This window comes from Vipera berus, assembly GCF_964194415.1.
Source record: "Vipera berus genome assembly, chromosome: 3".
Lineage (NCBI taxonomy): Eukaryota > Metazoa > Chordata > Lepidosauria > Squamata > Viperidae > Vipera > Vipera berus.
The window spans coordinates 174,650,608-174,677,132 of record NC_138204.1 but is presented as its reverse complement, the minus strand read 5'-3'; the positions used below and the strand labels follow the sequence as shown (position 1 = coordinate 174,677,132).

The window sequence follows — 26,525 nt, the reverse complement described above, 5'->3', positions numbered from 1 at the left end:
TAGAGAATTCTTGCACAGGATTTTCTGACTTTCACTACAGCCATACTTCTTGAATACATATTCCTATGCACTTTCAATGGTCAAAGGCTGATTGTACATGATGCTAAGCCCTATTTGACATAACTGTGATTTTTTTTAAAAAAATAAGCATAGGACAATTGGGTCAGGAATTTTATTGCACAGGGAAGGGGATTTAAACTGTTCTTCCTGTACTGCAATCTTAGTCAATCAAGTTCCTTTTGGAAATGAAAGCTTAATTTATTTGCACTAAATAACAACTACTGGAGGGATTTCAACCAAACCTGCAGGGCCAATAGAATAATCTAATTATCCTTTTTCTCAGGGCCTATCATAATACTATATGCATCTTCCCGATCTTAGTCTCAGGTTTCAAGTGCTTAATTGGGATTCTCATTGTCTTAAAATTATGCCCTAGTGCTTCTTCTCCCCACCCCAACCCATGCATGCCATCTTTTTAAAATACAAACACTCTTTCTGGACAGGAAATGAATCTGTCCAGCAAAGTTTGAAGAAACTATTTGAAGCAACATTTGGGAGCATATTAGTAGTGGAGGCACTGGGGAGGATGCCAGTGCCTTCCTCCTACTGTAGCTGGGACAGATGCCGTGGTGGGATTCAGCCGGTTCGCACCAGTTCAGCAGAACCAATAGCTAATTTTTTGTTGCCCAGGCCCAGAAGGGACTTCCGGAAGTGGCATCCACGCAGAGAACCAGTTGTTCACATGTTTGAATCCCACCACTGGAAAGGTGTTTTGCCCCTCCTGCCGTCTGATAAGCAGAAACGAGGCAAGAGGAAGTAGCCAGCAAGCCTGTGGACAGCGTTAGGGGCTTGAGTGTGACCAAGATTGCTGCAGAGATTCTATTCCTGCCTGAACAAACAGCGATTTTATTTTATTTACCAAAACATAACATATAAAAGCTAAATTGATTGAACAAACCCTGATTTATCAAAGAAAGAGTTGGTCTGAAAAATTGTTCCAAAACCATTTATCTCCCACATAGGTTTGATGTATTTCCACAACTGTTGCGATGCATTTCTGTGCCAGTTGATTTTTCATTATTTGGAATATATTCTCAGTTAACAAAATAAATATGTATTCCTCTGGATATTCCTCATTCAATAATTGAATATGTTGTTTCCTTTGGGGCTTAGGAGAAGATTGCTCCCATAATGATGAGCACTGCTATATCCCCACTTATTCTATTGGGGAGCTGTTACTTTGGACTTTGACAGACAAAATGTGTGCTAGGAAGAAAAGCAAACATTTTTTCTGCACCATATTAAATTTTTAAAGCACCTTCTTTTTCCTAAACTTCAAATGTAGTTACCATATTATGAGTGTAAAGTATAATTATAACTTTGGATGAGGTAATAATCTGATTAAGAAATCAATAAAACCCATGTTTGATTTTAGTCTATATTTCTTTAACATTAGAGAATAAGCCTAATTAGCAAACCCATGATTCTGGAAAAATATTACATAAAATTACTTTTTTTAGGTATTTTTACTTTCCCATGACATTATACCTCTTTGTTTTCTTGCTCATGAAAACCAAACAGTTCCATTTTGAAATTGTGCTGGTTTGTGTTGAACACAGCCAGAAAAGCACTTAATGTCACCAACAGATGTTTTGCTTTGCTTTTTTGCAGCAGATGGACGCTTTTGCTTTTTATTTCCCAGGAGGAAATGCTAACAGTGTTGTTATCCAGCCATGACATCATAAACTGTTACAGTTTACTCTTGAATATCAAACTTTTATCACTGCTATGCGATCTTGCCATAGAGTACAAATATTTATGACACCAGCTGTACTACTGTTGTACACACACGAGCATTGATATCCTGCTTCTGTCAATCCTAGATTTTATTCTACGTATATTCATGATTAGTAAAAGAGTAAACTCTTCTGTACTTTACCACAGTAACAATGCCAGTGGAAAGTTTATACACTGTTTATACACTAACTCACTGTCTGAATTAGATTTTGCCATTGGTTAACAGTATAATATTATGCATCCATCTGGAATATCTATGAAAGTTGAAAATTGTGCCAGGTGAAAAATATAAATCAAGATTTTTACCTCTAGAAAATGACTTCCCTATTATTAAACTCTCTCTTGTTGAATTATTTCTTCAGAAACTCAGAATCCTCCAAAACCCTAGAGCAATGTTTCTCAACCTTGGCCACTTCAAGAGGGGTGGATTTCAATGCCCAGAATTCCCTAGTCAGCTGTGCTGGCTAGGGAATTCACCCCTCTTCAAGGGGCAAAAATTGAGAACAGTGCCCTAGAGCAATGCCATTCAGAGCTCCTGATAGATCACAATTGTTTATATCAAAGGTGGGGGAAAACTAAGCAATCCAGAGCATGAGGGCAGGTGAAGTTCTGCAGGGATAGAAAAATCTAATCCACCCAGAAGTAGTAACTTCAAAATTATATCCAGAAGAAAATCATGACAATCAACTTCTGTGTTGTTGCCAAAAAGGCCACATAAACATAGCTGAAATGTTTAAATCAGTCTGGATGCCAAATAAAAAGACACCAAAATTGGAAGGCACTCCTGTGGGGAGAAAAGTGAAGCTTCCATAAGCAGATGTGGAGAGCCTGGCATAGGAAAATAAAGGTAGCAAGGAAATCTGGTTTCAACAGTACTGAAAGAAGAAGAAAGAAGAGTTTCGCCTAGATATATAAAATGGAATGTGAAAAATATGAATCAAATAAAACATGAAATTCTCAGAATTGAAATGATTCTTATTAAACTGGTTGTTTGAGAAATAAATGAATTTAAATGAATGAGAACAGACCCGGTATATGATTATCTGATAATAGAAATAGAGGAATGGAGAAATCGATTGGCAATTATGTTTTAAAATAGCATCACTAATTATGCGCTGGCTATAAGCCAACATAGAAGAGGATCATATCATTTAGAATTAATGAATAACCAATGAACATCAGTTTTATACAAGCATACATATAAGCAGTAGAGAAAGAAATTGAGGAATTTTGTGACAAATTATAAGATGTGCTCAATCAAGAAAAAACAGAGTACTATTAATCAGTGATTGGATAGCAAAAGTTGGAAAATTGAGATTCTGGAAACACTGGAATATTTGGACTGAGTAATGAAATAAGGAAGGAGAAAGGCTTATGGGGATTTCTGACAAGATTATTTATTTATTGCCAAAGCCTGCTTCAGGCAAAATAAACTCAGCTTCTACAAAGAGATACCAGCAGATGCAAACCCTGGAATCAAATCAAATACATAATAGACAACAGAAGATGAGTAAATGCAATCCTATCAGACAAAAGTACAAACTACAGAACAAACAATAAATGATGTTAAATATGCAAGTTAAGCTAGGAGAATTAATGAAAAGAGCAGGATGAGTGGAATAATATAAGTCACGATATAGGATAAATATAAGGAAGAGATTAAGTATATTTACCTAGTGCGTAAAAGAACATGAGATGCTATGGGAAGAGTTAAGTATACTGTTATGAAAGCTAAAGCAAGAATAATATTATCAAAATTTTGAAGTGAATCCAAATGGCTTTCAGAACACGTTATTGTGATAACCAAAGAAAAACAGAAGACAAAAAAATTAGGCAATATAGAATTCCAAAATTAAGCTAATTGAAGTAATAAACAAAGCACAGCTAAGCCAAATAAATAAAGGTCAATAAACAATACCTCAATCAAGAATATCAACAAATAAAAGATAATAACAAGAAAAGAAAAATAAGAACCGTTTTTAAGATCAGAGAAATATTCATATAGCCACAGTAGAATTACTTGGAGTAATCCTGAAAGAGACCCAATAGAGGCAAATTAGATTAAAGGAAGATGGAAATACCATAATTAAAAGTATTATAAAATAAGAGAAACATCTGAGAGAAAAAGGAGTTCAAAAATCTATTCCTTGATAGTCAGCTTTAAAGTGCTAACAGCTCCATGTCAATACAGAACAAGAATGTGGCAAATTGTAAGAGGTGCTCAATTAAAAAAGAACAGAGTGTTACTGACCTGGGATTGGAATGCAAAAGTTGGAAAATGGAGACATTTGGAATCATTGGATAAAATCAATTATATACTATGCTGAAAAAGCAAGGTGCAAGAGAATAAGTGTAATTTTCCAAAGTATCACACTAATTCTTTGTGCAAGCAAAGTTTTGCTTAAGGTCAAAAAAGAAAGAGCTATACGTGGTAAAAGAAAAAAGCAAATGAGCCAATAGACATGAAATCAGATAGCTAGCATTAAAACAAAATTGTGGAGAGACCATGAGATTGTGAAAAATAGACTTGCATGTGTTTTATTGACTTTGCCAAAGATTTAGTTTGTTTAGATCATGTTAGAATGTGACATATATTAAAACTAATAGAAGTGCTTGAACATCTGCTTATTCTTCTGAGGAACCTTCAACATCAACAAAAATTACAATAAGAACTATGCTTGGTGAAATTAGAAAGTTTGAGTTGGTTTAGAATAGGGAAAGAAATAAGACAAGAATTCATATGGTCCCCATAATTATCAAATTTATGTATTATAAGAATGGAATTAGTGACAGCTGAAATGAAAACAAGCAGGCAAAGCATGAACTACAGTATTTCAGATATGCAAATGATACCATTTAGTTACCTAAAAATAAAGATGATTTAGAAAAGTTTGTTATAAAATAAATATGGAAATACATCTGGGTTAATGGTAAGAAGATTAAGATCATCCAGACTTCCAGTCCTGAGCCCAGCACAGCAGTTGAGGGGTTCAGGACTTCATGCCCTCCAGCTGAGTTTCTTCCTGTTAGGGGATCCTAAATGGGCCAGAAGCCACCCAGAGAGGTGGCAATGAAGGAAGGAAGGAAGTCCCAGGGACCTCGAAGAGATGGCAGTCAACCTGATCGATCCAGGAGAAGCCTTCCAGAAACCAACAGGAGAAAGGCTAGCCTAACTCCAGAGTCTAGCCCAAGCTGTGAGTAACCGAAGTCAAAAGCACTATTTTAAGCTGATTGTAAACAGTGTGCTTGAAACTGGGTAAGAACATTGATTTTCTCTATCCTATTACCTTTCCTGAAGGGGAAAAATTCCCAAGAAGCAAAGAAAACCTCCGAGAGTGAAGGAGGGTTTTTTTTTGCCCCACCCTTTTGCTAACAGAAGCAGTGAATTGAACCTTTCATGGAGGAATAAAATCTGAAAAGTGAACCAGTGCTGGCACCTATGGGTGGATGAGGATTATGACAGTCATGGTAAAATCTGGGGAAAAAACTAATCTCTACTTGTGACCTTCAAAACTTTAACAATAGAGCACAGCTGTGTAGATAAAGTGAGACTTACAAACCTGAGGGAACAAAAAAAGAACTTTTTTAACTGTCTGGACTATAAGTATTTATTCAAGTCTGACTCCAAAGCTATTTCCACAGGGGAATGGGAAATTTGGACTTTCGGTCATCATAGAAAATCAGATATTTATAGGAAATACTTATCAAGAAAAAATGAATATTTTTCAAGAGGAGATATATGGAATGTTGCAACTAATTCAAATAACAAAGATCACAAAGAAATTCAGAATAACTTTGAAAATATAAATCAACTCATCTCCAATTCAATTTTATACCGAAAAAAACCCTCAGGAAAACACAACAGAGAAGGAACAGACAAAACAGGTGACTGAACATAAATTTGAGGATAGAGACTTAAAGATGGAATTCTACAAAATAAAGGAGTATGATTTAATCCAAGTGAAAAAAAATTATAAGAAATACTAAATTTGGAAAAGACAACTTATATTTCAATACTACAAAACAAAATTGAGGACAAGAAAAAAGACTGGATAAAATGTACTACAGAGATACCAGGGAAAACACTGGAACTGGAGAGACAAAAAGCAATAAGAGAAGAAGAGAGAAAAAGAAGGGAAAAGATTCCCAATAAAAATGAGTGTGCAAATGCCCCTAACAAACATACTGATTTACTTTTTATATCTACACCAATATTTACAAACATACAGAAAAACCTTTTGACTCAGCAAAATACATCAATTAAGAAAGATACTGGGCAAAGGAAAAATACTAAGGCAGAAACCAAGAAAATAGATGATGGGACTTATCAGAGAGAATACTTTTAAAAGAAACATTTATTTGAATATGGTTAAAGAAATAGAAAAATTTTGGAATATATATGCTATTCTAAGAGGGATTAATTCTCTAAATAATATAGTATGTTTTTTCTCTTTTGTGTTCTTTTTCTTGATATGAGTAATATAAAAAAGTTGAAATTACTTAAATAAAGGAAATGTTTTAGATACTTAAATGTGACTGAATTTAAGAAAATTATAATGGATAAAAATATTTTGAATAAGAGTTAAAGGACTAGATGACTAGATGTATTGAATATGATGTTTAAAGATTAAAGATTAAATGTATTCTTAATTATGGTTAAAAAGAATAAGAAATTGAGGAAATAAATATATATTAGTCTAGGAAGGATATATATTTTAAGTAGTATGTTATTTCTTATGTTTCTTTACTCTTGCTCTCCTTTCTTTTTTTTCATTGTTTTATCTATTTCATAAGAAATGTAAAAGTATGAGATGGCTTATACGGAAAAAATAAAATAAAATTTGTAAATGTAAATGTAATTAATTTTTGAGAAAATCTTCACCAGTAAGAATGTCTAGAATTTGGTGGGAGAAATAAACTAAAATAAGGATTGTAACAGGATCTATGATAAGGCAACCAGAATGATTGAATAGAAAAGAAATATTATACTGATATGATTATTATTTTAGGAAAATTGGGGGAAAATATATATTTAATTGTTATTTATCAAAACAATACGAATTGTATTAACTCAATGTTTGCAAAAGAGGATATTTTGGGGGAAGAGGAAATCCACTAAAATTATTATGTGGAATATGGATTATAGAAATTAATTGTTAATGATTGTTTTACAAATGTAACCCAGACAATACACTGTTCACCAATTGTCAAGTGATTTATGTTTTTTTAAAAATCAATAAATATTACAAAAAAAAGATTAAGATAATCCAACATGTGGATGGTGAAAAAATAAAGATCATTTTGTTTTCTTGGGTTCAAGAATAGATAAAGATAGAAAGTATACTGGAGAAGAAAAGGGAAGATTAATTCTACGGAGGAAAGCAAACACAGATAAGATTATGAAGAATAAGGATATTTCTATAATTAGAAATATCAGAAAATATAAAGCAAAGATGTTCCATTGGTAATATATGAGTATAAAGATTAAATAATTGAGACAGATCAAGAAAAAGCACTTAAATGCTATGAACTATGTTATAAATTGGAAACGGTAACATGGGCTGCAAAAGTAGCCAGTCTTTCTGGGTCTATGATAATTTGCTACAGCCAACCTCACCACAGCCAATTACCACAGCCAATTTGCTGCAGTTAACTTGCCATAGGACAACTTGCCACAGCCAACTTGATGTGGTACAACTCACTGCAGGACACGAGTTACGTTGATATCAAAGAAATGGTGGAATAGAATCTTTAAAGAAAGAATACAAAAGGAGGGACAAAATGAAATCTGAATGACAAAAATTAAAACAATTTATTTATTTAAATAAATTGAAATAATAATTGAATAATAGATAATAATAATTTAATTATGACTTCCGGTGGCGACGCGACGTCGAAAGACAGCCGTTTTCGGGCTGCCCGCTCCGCAGCTGTGTTTTTCCATCGTAAACAGCGCCGATCAGCTGTTTAGATGGATTTGAAGCCCCCTCCTCGGGAGAAGAGGAGGGGGTGAGGCCCCAGGTAGGGGTTGAGCTCTCCGGGGCCGCCTGAGCTGAGAGCTTGGGCGGCTGAAGGATGAGCCCCCCCGAAGCCTGGGTTGCTCCGAGCTGCGCAGCGCCTCTGCTCTGGGATTCTTGGAGCAGAGCCAGGCGTTAGCAACCACCCCTGCCAAAAGGAAATACTTTTGATTATCAAGATGCAGGCAGAGCGGTACAGGAGGTCAAGGTGAAGTGGACTCTTTATTTTTACTCTCTAGCTCAATGGATTTAATAGCTTTAAAGTGAAAGTGCGTAATAAGTGAAAGTGGGGGAAGATGGCGGCTAAAACTTCTAAAGCTCTTCGGAATGCGGGGTCTTCCCTGGTGCAAGAGACCTCACTGCAAGCTTTGCTTCCTCCTGCATCTCCCTCGGTATTGACGCTTAAGGATTTACAAGACGCTCTTGGAAAGCATGCACAACTGATATCTGATATGATGGATGAAAAGTTGAAAAAGCTGGAGGAGAAATTGGAGGAGAAAATGGAGAAATTGGAGAAGAAGATGGAAGAGAAGCTGAGAGCAATGAGGGTGGACATCTTGTCTAAGGTTGAATCCGTAGCTGAATGTGTGCTACAGCTGGATATAAAAGTGGAGGATCTCAGTCAAAAGAACTCTATATTAGAAGCAAAGGTATTAGAAAATGAAAATATAAGGGATAAAATGGACGAAGAATTGAGCCTTGTTCAGTATAATCAGATGCAGTATGCTATTAGAATTAGGGGTTTAAAGGAGAATGGTAAAGAAGATTTAAAGCAGCTGATTTCTGAGGCTCTGGAAGGGGTACTGGGCCAGTCAGCATCTGAAATTGAGGGAAATATGGACAAAGTTTTTCGTGTAAATTCATGGATTGCAAGACAGAGGAAGTTACCCAGAGATTTGGTGGTCTATTTTACAAAGAGAGTAATTAGAGATGAAGTCATTCAAGCTGCTTATGATACTAATTTGGTAGTGGCTGAGCAAGAAGTTTTGGTTTTAAAAGAGATCCCTCCGAAGATCCTAAGGAGAAGGAAAGATTTTGCATTTCTAGTACAGGAACTTAAGAAACGTGATATTAAGTTCAGATGGGAGATTCCAGTTGGGTTGGTGGCGACGCACGAAGGTAAAAGACATCGTTTGGTTACTGTGGCTCAGGCACGTGATTTTTATAGTAATGTGTTAAAAGCAACCCCCCTATCATTTTTGGAAGCTGCAAAAGGATACGGTGTGGGAAAGTTTCAAGATGTTGCAGATAGACAGACAGAGGACAATGGTGTTGGAGGGGATCAAGCCACAGTCTCATCGGTTGCTGCAGGAGGCCAGAAGATGACGCGTGCCGCCCTAAGAAGAGCGAGACGAGAGCAAGAGCAAGACCAGCAGAAAGTTATGGAATCTTCAAAGTGTGCTTACAGTGAAGATGTAGGAGGAGAGCGGTCTAAAGAAGTTTTGGGGGTCATGACAGAGGTGCTCCAAAAGTTTTGGGGCGTTAAGATTGCTGATTAAATTTTTAGATTAGAATGTCAATGGAGTAAAATTATTATAGAGGAGAAAGAAAGTTTTTTTTCTCTTTTTTAATATTTTACACAATTTAAGATTGATGTTATTTGCTTGCTAGAAAAGTATATTAGGGTTATGGACTTAAACTATGTGTTGAACTAAGAGTGGGTATGTAAGCTCCTAATTAACAACAAGTTGTCTTAGAGATTGCCTAATTTTTTTTTATATACTCTTTTTATTTGAACTTTTATTTGAACTTAAGGATGATTTGGAACTGTGAGACATTTGGCGTGATACATGCAAGAACTATTTTTGATTATAGTTTAGTTTGGTCGGAGATTATTAAGATTAACAGAGATAGGCGCTTTTGGTGCGTAACTGAGAATTTGTTTGGAAATTAGAGAAAGGTGGGAAAATGCAAATAGCAGGTAAAAGTTTTTTTTTTCTTTTCCTTTTTTTTTTTTGAAATTAATATGAATAAGGACTGGGATTAAGAAAATTTATTTTGAGTAAAGATCTTTTTCTGTTTTCCTCTTTTTCTTTTCTACTTTATTTGTAATATTAATATTGTTTCTACTCATTTTATATGAGCTAGAGATAGAATTTATAGTTTATTGTTGATAACATAGGGGTGTTTATGTTTGTTTTTTGATTTTATGCCCTGTATTTAGCTCTGGGAAGTCGGGGGGGGGGGAGGAGGGAGTGGGGGAGAGGGATAGGGGTGGGGGAGGGGGGGATTAAAGTCAAAATGTATTGTAAAACTTTTTAAATAAAAAAAATAATAATAATTTAATTATTAAATTGAATTGATAAATTGTCCTGTGGCGAGTTGTCTCATGGCAAGTTGGCTATGGTGAGTTGGCCGTGGAGAGGTGGCTGTGGAGAGGTGGCCGTGGAGAGGTGGCTGTGGAGAGGTGGCCGTGAAGAGGTGGCCACAGCAAGTTGGCTGTGGCAAGTTGTCCTATTCCAGTTTTTCTGTCTTGCACCAAACAACTGTTCTCTTAAGGCTAAGATCAGGAAATATATTGGTAAGGTTGATGGAAATAGAAGATATGATGATAGATAATGTGGACTGATAGGATCAAGAGAAGACTGCCACTAGATACAGATGTGATGGTGGATATTAGTCCATGCTGTCGAAAAGGATGAGGTCTGCTAGGCTCATTTCCTTGTTCCCACAAGTTTGTGCTTCTCATTGTTTGTCTCTACATTATTGAGTTTGATTCTTTTTAAATGCTTCCCAACACATCTATCTTCCTGTGTTTCCTGTCTAGGTCCTCTTTTTGTTTTGCTACTTCTGCATAGGTTCATAGGTTGCTAGTTCTCTTCAGTTTCTCCTCAGAAGTATATAAGAAGTTTTATAAACCATTCACACTGCACTTTTGACAAAACTCAAGGGAAACAGTAAAATGCTGCTACATTTTTAGTAGTAATTCAAACAGCAATCCTTACAGCTGCAGGACTACATCCCACAGGAAAGTAAGTGACAATCTACTACTACAGATGGCAGTAACTGGATTTAGATGATAAAATAGAATAAGGAGCAAATAAGCTGAAGAAAAACATTGTAAATCTCAAGAGCCAAATACATTTGTAGCCAAAAATAACAGCTGGAAAATTGGCCTTCTTTGCACAAGAGAAAATCAAGTGTCAGTTGGCAAACAATCTTCACTTTCTCTTGCAATAGCTCTGCTGTTGTACTCAGACAGATTGAGAATAAAATATTATACTTTTTAAAAGACATCATAAAGCCAATGGGACTGGTTTCTGAATAGACATGAAGGATTCCCTTAAATTCTCTCTATAGAAATAGTTACTTATTTTAAAAGTCTACTAGCAACAGTCCTCACAATGAGTAAGCATAAAACTGTGATTAAAGAATTAGGCATGACAAAAGGAGGGTGATGAATTTTGTAAATCTTTTGGCTTTGTATGTCATGCAAGCACATTTCTGGACTACTTAGCGTTATATCAGAGATTTAAACATCCCATCAAATTAAATTGAAAGGAAATATCTTTCTGTTGAATTTTGGGACACAGAACCTAAAGTATGGTAAAACGTAGAAGTGGTAGGTATTATAAAATGGCAGGCACTAGATGTTTTGATTTGCCATCTTTAATACAATCTGCATCTGAACAAATAATGAAGATAAGCTGTATTCTTGCCAAGGAAGTCCTCCAGACTAGCCTCATCAAGTTACTGCTATGGCAATATAAAGCCTGTCTGCAATAGTGATTTATTTCCATAGCAAGACCTGAGTTATGCTATAAATTACTCTGGAAGGCTTCGGGGAAAGCCCAGAATGATCACAGTTTTTTTCCCTTCATATGTTTGTTTTCACACAAAGGGAGAAAAGTGGGTCAGGAGATGATTTCAAGGACATGGGCAGGGAATAATCTACACTTCCTGCATTATATTTAAATTACCATTGTAAAGGATTAGAAAAAGGGAATAAACAAGATATAAGTAAACGCATGGCTTAACCAAAAGCTAAATCTCCCTTAAAAACCAATTTCTATAAAATAGGATTAATGGAAAGTGTATGAAACCCATTTTAGTCTGCGATAGGTCAGAATCAGGAATCTGGTAGTTTGTGTTCAGACTGACAAATGTTATTCAAAAGGCATAAGATTCATGGTTGGTTAAATACATATTTCATAGGGAAATACAAGATGGGGATGGAGGGAAAAAGCGGTTATGTAGATACAGGTAGTTGTGTCCTGGTAAAAGATTAACAACTGACTCTTTTGGGGAAAAAGTGCTTTTCTCTGCACTCTTACATGTGAGATGGGTAATATTAAAAAAATTAAGGCCATCTCAGAAGGCTTAAACAAACTCAATGGATTTTTAAGAAAATATACTTGCAAAATGAGAGGGACTTATAATTTGTCTTACATGTAACCTGTATTATTACCCTCTCCCCTCCCCAGTCTTGCTTCATTCTTAATTAAATCTTACATCACTTATTACACCCATCTTCTGATGAAGTAAACTATAATTCATGAAAGCATTTGCCTTTTAACAAAATGTGTTAATTTGAACACTTCTTCTCATTTAAAGCCCCTGCAGTTATTATCTGACTTATTCCACTGCACATAGCTTTTAAGTAGCCTGTCTAGTTATACTTCAGTATACTGAGTAAAAAGAGCCAGTTGTAGCTTATTTAACAAAAACTGGATAAATATCCATGGTGGATATCAGCATGAAGCAGGTATCAAAACAATGAAATAATGCAGAGGTGGAGCCCATTTCAATGAATAGAGAAAAGAAACAAAATTATAATTAATTTCATAACAAGAAATGAGGGAAGAAAACAAAAGAAAATATGAATAAATATACAGTACACCTTAAAGTTAAGTCTATTATCAGAATACTTTAAAGTTGCTATTTACTGATTTCAATCCCTCCTTTCATTTAGGAGGTTGAGGTGGGTATATCATTAGGAACATAAATGTTTATCTGTTAATTTTTATCTATTATTTCTTTGATTATTTATCTCTTTTACTTTATAAGTAAATAAAGGCAGTGACCATACATAATGCCCCCCTCCTATTTTCCCCCACAACCCCATGAAGTGGGTTGGGCTGAAAGAGAATGATTGGCCCTGTGCTAGACCAGTATATATTCAGCTGCTCCATTTTATATCTAGTTTAGGAATTAAGAACTGTGTTAGTGTATTCAGCATTTACAGGGTTAATACAGCACCCTTAGTAGCATTGTATGTAAGAACATGTAGCATTTACAGGGTTAAACATTATTTCCTCAAGAGATGCCTTATGGGAATTGTAGTCTAGCTGCATAGTGAATATCATGCTTTCTAATTAAGTGGGTGGAGCTTTCATGGTTTACTACAGGATTTCCTGGCTGTGTGCCAGGTGGGTAACTTCTTTGTTCTAACCAACTATGCAACACGTGTGACTACAGCTGTAATCTATACTGCTCAAAAAAATAAAGGGAACACAAGATAAGACATCCTACTATTAAATACAGTACATTGTGTTGTTTAAGTGTTCCCTTTATTTTTTTGAGCAGTGTAGTTTAGCTGGAATGGGGAAATCTCTCCCTTTTTTACCTACGAAAATGGGTTTCATGCCTAAGGCAAGAGTAGAATTAGACCTGGTTTCTAGGCCAGCACCTTAACTATTACATCAGATTGACTGAATGCTGTGGAAATGGGTGATTTAAGTGTGCATAAGAAGAGACAAAATTAATAGGTGCTAAATGAATATGGACTAAATATAAAAATAAGTGGCTGGTGCAAAAGAGCTACATTGAGATAGTTTGGTTGCATAGAAAGAAAAAAATGTGGAAAACAGAAAGTGAAGGAAGAGTGAATGGATCAAGAGAAAAAAGAGGACTGAGAAAATTGTAGCTAGATTCTCAAAAAAAGAGATTTTTTTAAAAAAATATGAACTGTTATGTAAAGATGGAAAGAAAGTTTCTAAGGATAAAAAAAATAACAAAGGAAAAATAACAAATGGAACTGATGTAAACTACATTTAGCTATATCTGATTCTTACCTCATGCTTTAATTTTTTAGCTTTTCTGAACTCTGCACATTGTTTACCCCAAAACAGGAATAACATAAAAGTTATGTATTCATATAGGAAACAGTGTCTGTAAGAGTTACCAACAACTGAGCCCTTAAGAAATGTATAAGCAACATTTTTTATTCCAAGGGTTGCACAAGCAGAATGAAAGCTATATTCCCACATACATTCATATACAGTACATGCACAGCTCTTCCTTTACATCCATCCATGCACTGTTTATCCATACCTCATATTTCTCCATCTCCCATAGTCTCTGGGCGATTATGCAAAAAGCCAAAACAAACATTCCAAAATTATTTTGGAATCTATCAGACAAAGAAATGTGTGAATTTACAGTTTAGTTTTTCAACTACGGTATTGTACTGTTCAAATTCTTTTACCATTGTCAAAAATATATGATGCCTCTGTTTACTTTGGAGGGACATGAACTGAACTTCTACTTCCCAGTATATATTACAAAAAAGACTCACAAATGTTATAATTGCCATCTAGAGGGGCTATATGTGCAATGCTGGGATGCCATAGTGAATATTATCTGTTATGCTGCTGCTATCATTTTCTGCTACTATGGATATTAAGTTGTTTCTGAACGTTTCATAGGAAGTCAGTTGCACTGAACATAGCATTCCTGAACAATGTTCAGATAAAGGTTTTGTTTAGCTCTTCAGATATTTTATTTCCAGAAAAATGATATTGAGATTAGGGTTTCGATTCTCTTAAAGCCCAAATAGATCCTTTGGTTATTTCATTGGTAAAGTAATCCAGGATAAATAATGCTTATATTCTATTTCAAAAAAACATTGCAGACATAATTGCTATATAAAAAGCATTTTATTATTGGGAAGTCAATGTCTTCTAGGTTTAGATTTTTTCAAAGCAGAGAAATATACCTTGGAGACTTATTTGTTTGAATCTAGGTCCAGTGTCAAAATCAGGGACTGAAATAAGGTAAGCTATTGACTCTTCAAACCCAGAAGCAATTTTCTTAAGAACATTCTCTAAATCTATAAAGATGTTGATTATGATAACCAAGGATTTGGTTCCCATCCTTCAGGTCTAAAATGCCCCAGGTCATTTAAGTCTTATGCCTTCTCCCAAATTTCCTATAATATCTCTACCCATAATGCCTAGTCAAAAGTATAAAAACATTTATCTGGTAACTAATTATCAGTTTCTTTAAGAAATGTAATATTCCCTCAAATCCTAGCATTTGGTCAGAATTTAAGGCAATTCTAGACATCATCAGCCAAAAATCTGAATGCCAATGGTATTCATCTTAAAAGCTATGCTTATTCTAAAGTGAAATTATATTCTTTTGTGTGTGTTTTTATATTTTATACTATACTTAATGTAGTTTTCAATTATTGCACTGCCTATGGAGGCAATTTGTGAAAAGCAATATTGTATATAAACATAAGATAGGAAAAAAAAGAACTATTACAGACCTGTGGGCATAACTTTCTCTTTATATCAAACAGTTATTTTTCACCCAAACAGCAACATCTGGATGAAGCCGGTAAGTCTCTCATTACCCCTTCCCACAGCAAAAATCTTCCAAACTTTCTTATGAAAAACCTTCTTCAGGGCAAAAAAATCTAATGATTCCAGCCACTCATTCCCACACTGTTAGTCTCCCAGTCAGGCAACACCTCATCAAATAGTCTTTTGATCTAAGGCTTTTGATCAAACAGCTCTTCCTAAAAGTTATCTTAAACATACCATGATGACTGTAAGGGATATTGTTAGTCTTGAAACACCACTGAAAAAGGAAGCTGCTCCAATTGCAGCAAACAATCCAGGATCAATCCATGCATGACTTTCATCAGTCTGAATTCCAAAAATGGAAACTAATACCAAACCAACAATTCTCCCATATAAAGCTCCTATGTATCTGCAGAAGAAAAAAGAAAGAATATGAGAAAATTCTGCACTGAAAATGCTTCAGATTGTGCTTATTTGATTAATAAATGATTTATTTATAATGAGAAATTTTTGGTTAAAATCTTGTGGCTGGGAATAGAAGATTCTCAATAGAAGATTAATTTAGCAACAAAGCAACTGAAGGGTGGCTTCTGGCTAACTTTGGATGAAGTGATTAGAACACCAGGAAGGCTACAGGTTAAATTGTGAAGTTAAAAAAAAATAAAGTCAGTGGCTAACCATTTCTTTATTGTTGCTGAGAAAAATATATGAATAAATCCAGGTAGTAACTAGGAGTCATGCTTAAATCAACTAATTAATATTTTTAAATGTTTTGTATTTTATTGCACAATAATTCCCCTAAAAAAGTCCATACTGCTAGGTTTTTTTTACAAAATTATGAAAGCAGCATTGGGCTGTAAGTTCTGCCCCTTTAGGACCTATATCTGATGTCCCAAAGCACATATCAAACAGATGGTGTTTAACAGTGTTGACACTGTTTTCCTCATATTGACTGATTTGGCCATCTCTGCAGATGTCACTGAAAAGTGTCCTGATGCTTCCATAACTACAATATTGAAATGTTGAAAATAAGATGGGGGGGAAACATCTTTTTTGTAATAGGAGAAAACTTTGGGGAAGTTAAAAGACAGTTGATAGCATCATTTAAGTCTTGAGCAGAATTTAGGTGTCTCTTTAATCTTTGTGCCCTATTCCCCAGTTTGCTTTTTAGCAGAGATGAGAGCAACCCCAAGCAGTAGAAAACGAATATTATACTTACAGCATAGGTATAACCAAGCCACTTGCAACAGCAGTGCCTGAAGTCAAGCAGGACAACAAGAAATAGAGAAGAAGTGCCATAAAAAGAGAGGGATATCCAAATTCCTCGTGAGTCCCACGTCTGAATAAGTACATGATTCCTTTGATGCCATTTTCTGCCAGGAGGGCAGCAGCTTTAAATTTGGCAGGAGAGAGACAGAATAGAGAAGAGTTCATAATCTAGATTTGTAAAACACAGAGACACAGAGATACACATCATATTCATTATGGTTCCTCCTCTTTTCTTTTTAGTTCATTATGCTCAGTAAAATGGAAACAGATTGTACACGGTTGCTGCTATGTTACTATTATTGCAATTATCTATGTTTTCTCTCAAAAGGATGCTAATAGAATAACAGAATCACAGAGTTGGAAGGGACCTTGGAGGTCATCTAATCCAACCCCCTGCTTAAGTAGGAAACCCAATACCATTTCAGACAAATGGTTATCCAATCTGTTCTTAAAAATCTCCAGTATTGGAGCACCCACAACTTCTGGAAGCAAATTGTTCAAGTCTATGTGACTTTGCTACTTAGGTTAACGTCTTACATAAATAGTAAATTCACATATCCCATCCAAGAGTGACAAGCAACTTTTTGGCCAGGACTGCTATTGTTGTTATTATTATTATTGACTCTAATAGCCATAGGATATGTCTGATGATGAGATGATCTTATCAAGCGGTTGGACCAATTTTTTCAGTCTTTCTCCTTTTACTTTTAATTCTTTTTTAGACTCTATGGGGAAGTCTAATCCAAATTCTAAGATTCAAATTTTAAATCTGAGAATTTTAGATACATGGCATCAGCTGCATATCTCATGCAATCGGCTGTTCCAATACATAAAAGGACTTTCATGCCAGCCCAATGAAATGTCCTGCCTTCAGTCCTGCTGTAGGTACAAACTGTAAAAGAAGATACCATGGTCATGATGCCCCTGCAGAAAAGGTAGACTCTACTGAGCATGCCCTCTTTTACTCCCAGTTTTATAGGGAACCCCATAGAGTCCTAATTATTCCACTTCTAAATAATGTCACACAATTTACCATCCAGCCATATGTACAGTTCCTGCTATCTGACACCAGTTATAAGATAGTCACATTATGCGTTGCTGAATATGAGACACACGGTAAATAAGAGCAACTGAACGAGTTTCATTATGATCTGTTAGATAAGAAACTACTTTTAGCATTAGATTTAGGACTGTTGCCTGTTGTTTTTATTAGCCAAAAACACTTGTATTAAGTGGTAAAGCTTTTTCTTTTAATTAAAATTTCTGTTTTTAACTTACCCCATCATTTATTTTAATCCCTTTAACTTTTATCAGGTCAACTATTAACATTTTATCTTTAAATTTCTTTCAATTAAAATTATCCCTTTACTTTCTGTGTTGGTTAATAACTACAATAAAGATTTGATTTAGCCTCCTTTTAGACCAAAGGAGAAAATTGACAACACTGGAAATTATCAGTTTTACTAGCAATTTTGGTGGTACACGCTGGGATTACAAAATAGGGAAAAGACTGCTGGGTTCTCCATCCCTGTACTGAGAGAAAATATTGAAAGAGTATAGTATGATTAGAATGTTTTACAGAGGTCTAAAAATTCCCAAAATGGCATAATTTGAATCCAAATATTGATGAAAACCAAGGTTAACACCATTAGAATTGAGAGGCTTTTATTACAATTAGTTACCAGTCTACAAAACATCTATAGGTGAATCTTGTAGAAGAATATTTAAGCAAAACTGTTCTTCATCAAAGAGAGGGAAGTGGGGAGATTATTATTTTTTTCTCTTACCTTCATTGAAGGTTTGGTTGAAAAATTCTGTTTCATTTGATCTATCTTGTAAAGTGGCTGGTTTACAGTTATACTTGCTTATGTGCCAGCTAAGATGATGTGTGCGTATAACCAAAATGGAAAGAAATCATAATCAGTTCAGTATAAGAATATATAATGCAGGTGCTAAGGCAATTATTATCCATGTTCTCCTTTCCTGACAGTATACGTACCTGAAGCTCTTAATGTGCTTCCAAAGTTCCTTCACATGCAAGATTTCATCTAAGCTAAATCTCTTGAACCAAAAGATGCAATATAAACAAACTGCTTTCAGTGCCAGTCAAACATATGGCTGGTGGTTAAGGTAGAATACATTTTTCACCTACGTAGTGTTTTGTTTTTTTATGCATTGTGAAGTCACTCATCCACCTATTCAAAAAAAGTTGTTTTCCAGTGAATCATTCTAAAACTGGTGATTATTTGGTATGCTCTATTGAATGTATACTATTTCTTACATATTTTAATCACCTTTGGGGAATGGGAGGCTTAGCTGGATATATGATATAACCTTCCTATTGCTATGTATGCGGCAGTTAGCCTCCTTACCTCCTAATCCAGAAGACAGGGCTCTTTTGGATTCTTGTGCTGTGATGTCAACAATTCAAGCAACAAAGGTTTTGCAGTTATTTAAGGAACCTGCATATGAAAACTGCTTTTTTCCCCCCTATGATTCCTGCCAGGCCATAAAAGTGCCTGATTCCATAATTCTTGGCATTACTCTCAAAGGATGCTGGTATTGTCATAAATCGTTACAGAATCTTTAATTATGAGAAGTACAGTATTGTATATCTGAAGGGAGTCCATTTCCTGTGGATCCACTATGAAATATGTTTATAGACTAGCCCTCTGAATATACCACCCAGGTCATATGACATGCCTTGAAGCTACATGATTGAATCAGTTCTCAAATTGAAGTAGCCAGGACACATTTTAACATACGTGTTCCTTCACTACTTACCTCTGAGACTTACTAGTTGGATCAGATGCTGGCAGCCTCCTGACAGGAGTACAGTGAAAAAAATATGGCAAGTAGACCGTAGCAGTAATAGTCAAAACCTGCATATAGTATTTCAAAATACAGAAAGAAATATTCAGTGATAGCCTAAAATCAGCCAGTTCACACCACAGGAACATCTACAGATATATTCACACAACCTAGATCAAGCAATTTACCTATCAGATTCACAAAATATTTCAGAGAGGGTCATTTAAGCTCATGTAAGAGCTAAAATCAAAGGCAATAATCCCATAAAAATAATCTTCATAGCACTAGAACTATCAAAACTATTTTTATTAGTTTGCTAGCCTTTAGACTGATAGTTTTCTGCAAATTATTGCCCTCTAGAGATACTGAAATTTAATTTTTGAATGCCACTGCCTAGTGAATTCTAGGAAGGGTGGGCTCCATGGGTGGCATAATGGAAGGCATTGGATTGGGAGAGACAAGAATATTGCACTTCATTAGAGGAGAAAGATCTGTTTTTGCAAATGGTCTGGAAATTTCAATTCATCTAAAATAAACTGCAACACAATTAACTGACAAACTGGGTCATGTTACAGCTTAATGTTTGATGATAATAATCTAATTCAAAACACCACTTTGTTTTTGGCCTGAATTCAATCAGCAAGTTTGGGAGTGTATGAGAATTGTACTTCTACTTATCTGGTCTCATCAGTTTACAGAAAGAAAGGTATTTTGTGCTTTAAGTACACTTTATGTACTGTAATATATGTACACTTGGCCAAATAAAGTTCATTTCAATTCATACATTTCTCAATGATACATTTACATATTCCTATATTCGTAATCAATGTACATTGATTATATTTCCTTAGCTTCATTCTTAAATATAATTCAAATGGAAGCATTGTGTTAAACTTGAACTTTTAAAATAGTATTTCCAGGTCTTTCAGCTGTTCACCAGTATCGTGGAAACCCTGTTTTGTTAAAAACTGAATATTAGATTTCCTTGTAATAAAAACAGATAAGGAATTTTGCAAGAAAAGAACATTTCTGAATTTATTTTTATTAATAGTTTTTCTATTTCATAATATGAAGATTAGCAAATGAAAGTTGTTTTAAGAAGAACATATTTGCAATTAATTTTTGTTATCTCTATTATATTGGCATCTGTTATATCCCACCTTTGTTGTTTTTATACATAACTCAAGGTGGCAAATCTACCTGATACTCCTTCCTCCTCCTACTTTCCTCACAACAACTCTGTGAGGTGGGTTGGGGTGCAAAACAGTGACTGTCCAAAGTCACCCAGCTGGCAGGACTATTAACTCAGTGTCTTGGTTTCTAGCCTAGTGTTTTAACCACTAGACCAAACTTTTTACTCCAAACTACTTTTAATTTGTATACATATAGTAAAGTAAAATATGTTAAAATACATTGATTATGAATCGATGTATTAATGGTATTTTCTGTTAAGGAACTACTGTTCAAAGGTTGCAGTTTTCAATCCAAATGCAACTGATAGTGACCAAGCTTTCGAGAAAATTCAGAAAGAGGGCAAAATATTGGAAGAAGATAGGCCAACAATTTAATGTTGGACTTCAGGGCTTAGTGATTATGGTCTAGAAAACAGTTTTCCTAATGTTTTGCAGCAACTATGATTGGCATCTTCAGAAGAAATCTTCTGAATAGCAGACCACAGCTGCTGGCAAAACGTTAAGAAATCTGTTGTTTAGACCATGGTCAATAAACCTGGAAGTCCAAAGCTGCCCAACAGTGAAAGCCTACATTAATAAATTACTAAATATCTTGACTTACCATTCTGAATCTGGTATAAATATGTCTTTGGAATGCTCAACAAAATAACATTCAATACTTACAAGGATCAGGATACATTCAAGAAGCTTGATTGATTTTCTGAGGGATGGTTTTTGAATTGTGCTGAAGAACCACAGACGTATTTTATTAATCCTTATGTTCAGGAAAACAAAAAAAGCTCCTAAAAGACCTCCAAGTATTCCAAGAAAGATGGCTGGAAGAAAGGCCAACACACTCATATCCAGTAAGTTCTTTACCTAAATAGAAAGGAAACAAAATAAAATAATTTTTGCCAATTATTTGATATATAGCAGCCTCCAGGATAAAAGGTACATGATGAAAACCATTCTACACATAAAATGAAGTTAGGTACATAAAAATAGTTTGTTCTTATAATAGTTTATAGGTCATCACCAAAGTCTTTTTTCCAGAACTTTCACTGTTTCCAATGGTCCTTCTTATCTTGAAGATTAAAATACAAATTCTTATTATGGGATTGTATAATTGATAATATTAGAACTGACTGAAATAATCTATTGGATAAACTCATACAAGCTGTTTCAGGGCTTTATATAGGTATGACAGTCTCTCCGCATCCCCAAGCGGACCTAAGAAGTTTAGATAGATAGATTTATTGTGGAGAAATAGAAAGCCATAAATAGAAAGAATTTTCCATTTAAAGCAGGGTCCCCAATCCCCGGGCCCTGGTCCACTACCAAACAGTGGCCTAGTCATAATTGGACCATGCAAGTGGCTGGTTAGAGCACACACAGCTCAACTTGTGTAAGCAGCGGGCCAGAGGGTATTCATGCAGGTGTGCACCAGCCCACCATTTGCACAAGTTGAGCTGCACATGTGCATATCAATCCACCACTCACACAAGAGCTGTGTGCGTGCATGCACCAGCCTGTTATTCATGCAGCCCCGTTCCCATTCCCCCCTTCCAGCCAAGCGACCAAGCTACAAAGATTAGGGGCCACCAATTTAAAGTACGCCAGAACTTTCCTTTCTAGCTTTGTGGTTTAAATTCTGGGCTGCTTCATTCTATCTTTTCAGTAGCTGCTCATTTCCCAGTTTTGCATATTTCTACCATCTGTCACTTGTTTACAAAATGCCTTTCTCTGGCATGAAAATCAAAGATCTCCACCTCATTGGCTTCTATTCAATTAGTTCTTCATTGGCTGGCTAAATGGATGATTCTTTTCCAAGCATAAATTGTTGCAAAATTTTCTTTAGTGAGATTTCTGAGATGGCTAGAAGAGAAGTTATAAAGCTTTCTTAGTTTAAAGAAAGGCAATAAACATTCTGGCAGGTTTTTTTTCTTTTGTTTTCTTCTTTTGGTGAATGGAGAAAGCACGCGAAGGAAGTAAATAAATTTAACTGCTGCTTTTCTATTAGGAATTAATAATTTGTCATGTGCTTAAGAGCACTTATTAAAAATAAAGCTTCACTTAAAAGCACTCTATAATTGCCCAACAGAAAATGGGGAGGCAGGTATCATCCATACCCTATTCTCCAATGGTTGAGTTGGCTACCCTGCCACAATTCAATATGCACACATAAATTCTTCATTAGATTGCTACATGGTAGTCCACACAGTATTTCCAATTCATTCATTCATTCATTCATTCATTCATTCATTCATTCATTCATTCTTTCCTCATTTGTATATGGCTGCCATCTCATAAAACATGACTGGGTGGTGTACAATAAAAGAAACTCCTATAAAACAGTGATATAAAAACAAGTAAAAATATTAAAGTTATAATTAAAGGCAAGGAGAGAGCAACAGGTATTAATAATTAACAGTAGAGCCACCTTAACATCTTACCATTCCCTTTAGACTCCCAGACCTGATGACATAACCAAATTTTGAGGAACGTATGGAAAATTAACAGGGATGTAGCCAACTTCATTTAAAAGGGGATAATGTTCCATAAGGTGGGCACCATGACAGAAAAAAATCATCTCTTGCATTCTGCCAGGTGTAGCTCCTTGGCAGATGAGACCCACAACAAACCTCTTCTACCAGATATGATGGGATAAGCAGATCTACTTGGGAACAGATGCTATATCAAATAACTCAGCCCCATGGTCTGAAGGACTTTAAAGGTAAAAAGGTCCACCTTGAACTGGACCTGGAAGCAAACTAGTAATCAATGCAGATCACAAAGCAGAAATGTAAAGTATTCTGTTCTAAGGGCACAAATAACTACCCGCACTGCCACATTCTGCACAGCTGAAGCTTCTGGATACACTTCAAAGGCAACCCCATGTTAAACACATTACAATAGTTAACCAAGAAGATAACTAGAATATGAATAACCACAAGCAGAGCTTCTTGATCTAGGAATGGATGCAATATGCACACAGCACAAAACTATCCCATGACTGCCAGTTGCTCTTTAAGTAGGAGTTGCAAGTGTAAAAAAAAGACACACACACACACCCCAAGTTTGCACCACCTCTGTCTGTGGCAGTGTGATCTCATCTAGCACCAAAGAAGTCATAGTTCCAAAAATGGCAGGCCCCAAAGCCCAGAACCAGTCATTCTTGCCAGAATTCAGTTGAAGCCTGTTGTTCCCTGTCCAAACCCTCACAGCTTCCAGGCACTGGGATAGGATATCACTCAGCATCACTCAGTTTGCTAAGACAGAGATGTGTAATTAGGTATCACAGTGTACTAATGATACTTCAATCCATGGCAATGGATGAGCTCACCCAGTGGTGTCATGTAAATGTTGAACAGGAGCAGAAAAAGCACAGAACCCTGCAGCACCTCACATACTAGGGATCTCTCCCTCTCCCAGTCACACCAACTGATATCAGTCCTGGAGAAAAAAGGAGAACTCAGCACAATAATACCCTCGATCTCCCGAGCTGATCCAGAAAGATACCATGATCAGTGGTAGTGAAGGCTGCTAAGCAAAGCAAGGATAAATGCACAATTTTCATCCCACTCTCACCTGACATTATCTAAAAATGTGACCAATGCCGTTTCCATCCTAGGCCTGAATGCATACTGAAAGGGATTAAATAATCCAGAGATCCCAATCAAAATGGTCAGCTAGTCAAGTTAATTCCAGGACATGCGTATTGATGATAGTTCCCAAAGTAAATTCAGCAAAGCATATCTCAACTCAGCAGCTTTCAGAAGGGCATGCAAGCTCTTATTCAGAGCCTAACTTAACTTCCCTACAACCTGGGATGCGAATTTGCAATTATTTGCTACCTGGTTGGCAATTTTATTTTTATAATGTTTTAACTATAGTCATAAACTACCCCAGATAAAGGAGGATGTTATCAATAAAAGAGTTTGTTTTTAACTGCCCCTCAGAAATATAGTTAACATTATTTGATTTGGTATCAACTTAATACATACCCAAAATAAAATCCTCTTCTCTGCTTTGAAAAATCCAAATTGACCCCTGTATACGAACCCATAGAGAGAAGAGGATAGTAAATCTGAGGTGAAAGCAGCCATCAAGCAGCAGAAGAATGTTTGCCAGGCCAATTTGATATCCCAGAAAGAGGCTACCTCCTCTAGTGTAAATAAAAGTCCACCCACAGGAGCATGGAATACAGAGGCAAGTGCTGCTCCTGCACCAGCTGTAACAAAATTCCTTCTGTAACAGAGTTGAGAAAGGAAAAAAAGTTTTTTTAAATTTATTCTATAGGATTATATAACATGATAAGACAATTGTGCATTTCATCTTCTACTTATAAAACTAAATCTGCCTCCAAACATTAACCATGGAGTTGTGAGATAAGAAAAGAAAAATGTTAACTCCAAACCATCTACTTTACGTAGGTACGTATTATAGTTAGGTTGAGTTGCAATATTTAAGAAGGTTACAGCTAACATGGGGTGGTGTGGTAGCTCAATGGTTAAAATGCTGGGCTTGTCAGCTGGAAGGCCGGCAACCCAGGTTTGAGACCCAAGTGCTATGCAACAGGATAAGTTCCCATTCTTGCTGCAGCTCCTGCCAGTCTGAAAGCATGCAAATGCAAGTAGATAAATAGGTACCACTTCAGTGGGAAGATAACAGCACTCCATTACATCATGCTGGCCACATGACCGCAAAAATGTCTTCAGACAGTGCTGACTCAATGGCCTTGGAACAGAGCACCGCCCCCCTATAGTTAGCAACGATGAGTGAAGTAAAATCCACAGGGACTCCTTTACCTGAACTTTTACAGCTAACACAAAAACAATTTTGTTCAGAATTGGTTTGTCAAATTGAATCAGATCAAGGCCTTTTGTGGATAAAGGTTCAGAACCCAGTGTGTTGGCTGTAATGCAGATCAGGTAGAATTAAGTTTCAATTGTTTTAAGTGAACGTACAAAGATATTTCTGAAGTCTGCATTATTGGTCATGGGCCAAATGTTTTCCATAAGTAACAGCTTAAGAAACACATCCCATATTTCTTTCACAAATTGCTGAAGCAAGTTAAAAGACAAAATGTATTTTGTTTATTTCGGCTGTCAAGTTGTCCTTGAGCCATAGATAACTTGTAATAGCTTTTTGTTTGGAGATACAACAAACAGTATGGTCAAAGGTTTGGATTTTATTTACATATTTCATAATCCACTGTTTTAAAGCAATAGAATTTGATCCTTCAACCCTTTCCAAAATCTGAGCTTGACATGAACAATAACACTAGCATTTTGTTTAAAATAAAACATTCTGGGTACACCATGGATTTGCAAATGCCATCATTTTACAAATAAAAGATAAGATTTGAACTCATATTCATATTGCAAGAACTGCTGATTTATCACATCCAAATATTTTGAAACTTTGTTACTTCATAAAAACTTAGCATTTTATGCAAGCTATATCCATGTAAAATCCTGTATGAATAGAAAATTTTCACCTCAACCTGTGGAATAAGCCAGCTACTATGTCAGTTCATGACAGAAGATAAACAAAAATCAACTCTGGAAAGTTATGTTATGTTCTGATATTCTTTTATGCATTTGGCTTGGCAATTTTAGCATGTTTGTTTGTGCTGTCTTTACTCCAGAAATACTGTGCTCAATAGGGTAACGTGAATTGATGTCTCTAATCTCTCTAATTTCCTTTTTCCAATTAAAAAAACACCACCCTAAGTAGATATGTTGTTTTCAGATATATTATATAATCCTTCTCCAGCCTGGTGCCTCAGAGACTATTCTGGTTGTAAATTGAGGGTACAGATTTGGGGAAGTTCAGGCTGAAGATCTGTACTCTTCCAGTGTATGCTTACTTGTACTACTGTAGATCTAAACATATGGTAACAAAAACTTAAGATGGTGGTCATGACC

At 35.6% G+C, this 26,525-nt stretch overlaps 1 protein-coding gene across 1 annotated transcript in view; it reads right to left on the bottom strand.

The window, feature by feature from the left end:
• The window catches only part of LOC308666299 (chloride channel protein C-like), a 72,035-nt gene that overhangs the window by 28,692 nt on the left and 16,818 nt on the right, over positions 1–26,525 (bottom strand). Inside the window, exons 6-11 of the mRNA XM_081324996.1 lie at positions 24,600–24,843; positions 21,280–21,474; positions 19,397–19,494; positions 18,400–18,488; positions 16,563–16,734; positions 15,581–15,752 (exon numbers count right to left, since the gene is read on the bottom strand). Coding sequence (XP_081181122.1) covers positions 15,581–15,752; positions 16,563–16,734; positions 18,400–18,488; positions 19,397–19,494; positions 21,280–21,474; positions 24,600–24,843 — 970 coding nt within the window. The remainder of the gene's footprint in view (positions 1–15,580; positions 15,753–16,562; positions 16,735–18,399; positions 18,489–19,396; positions 19,495–21,279; positions 21,475–24,599; positions 24,844–26,525) is intronic.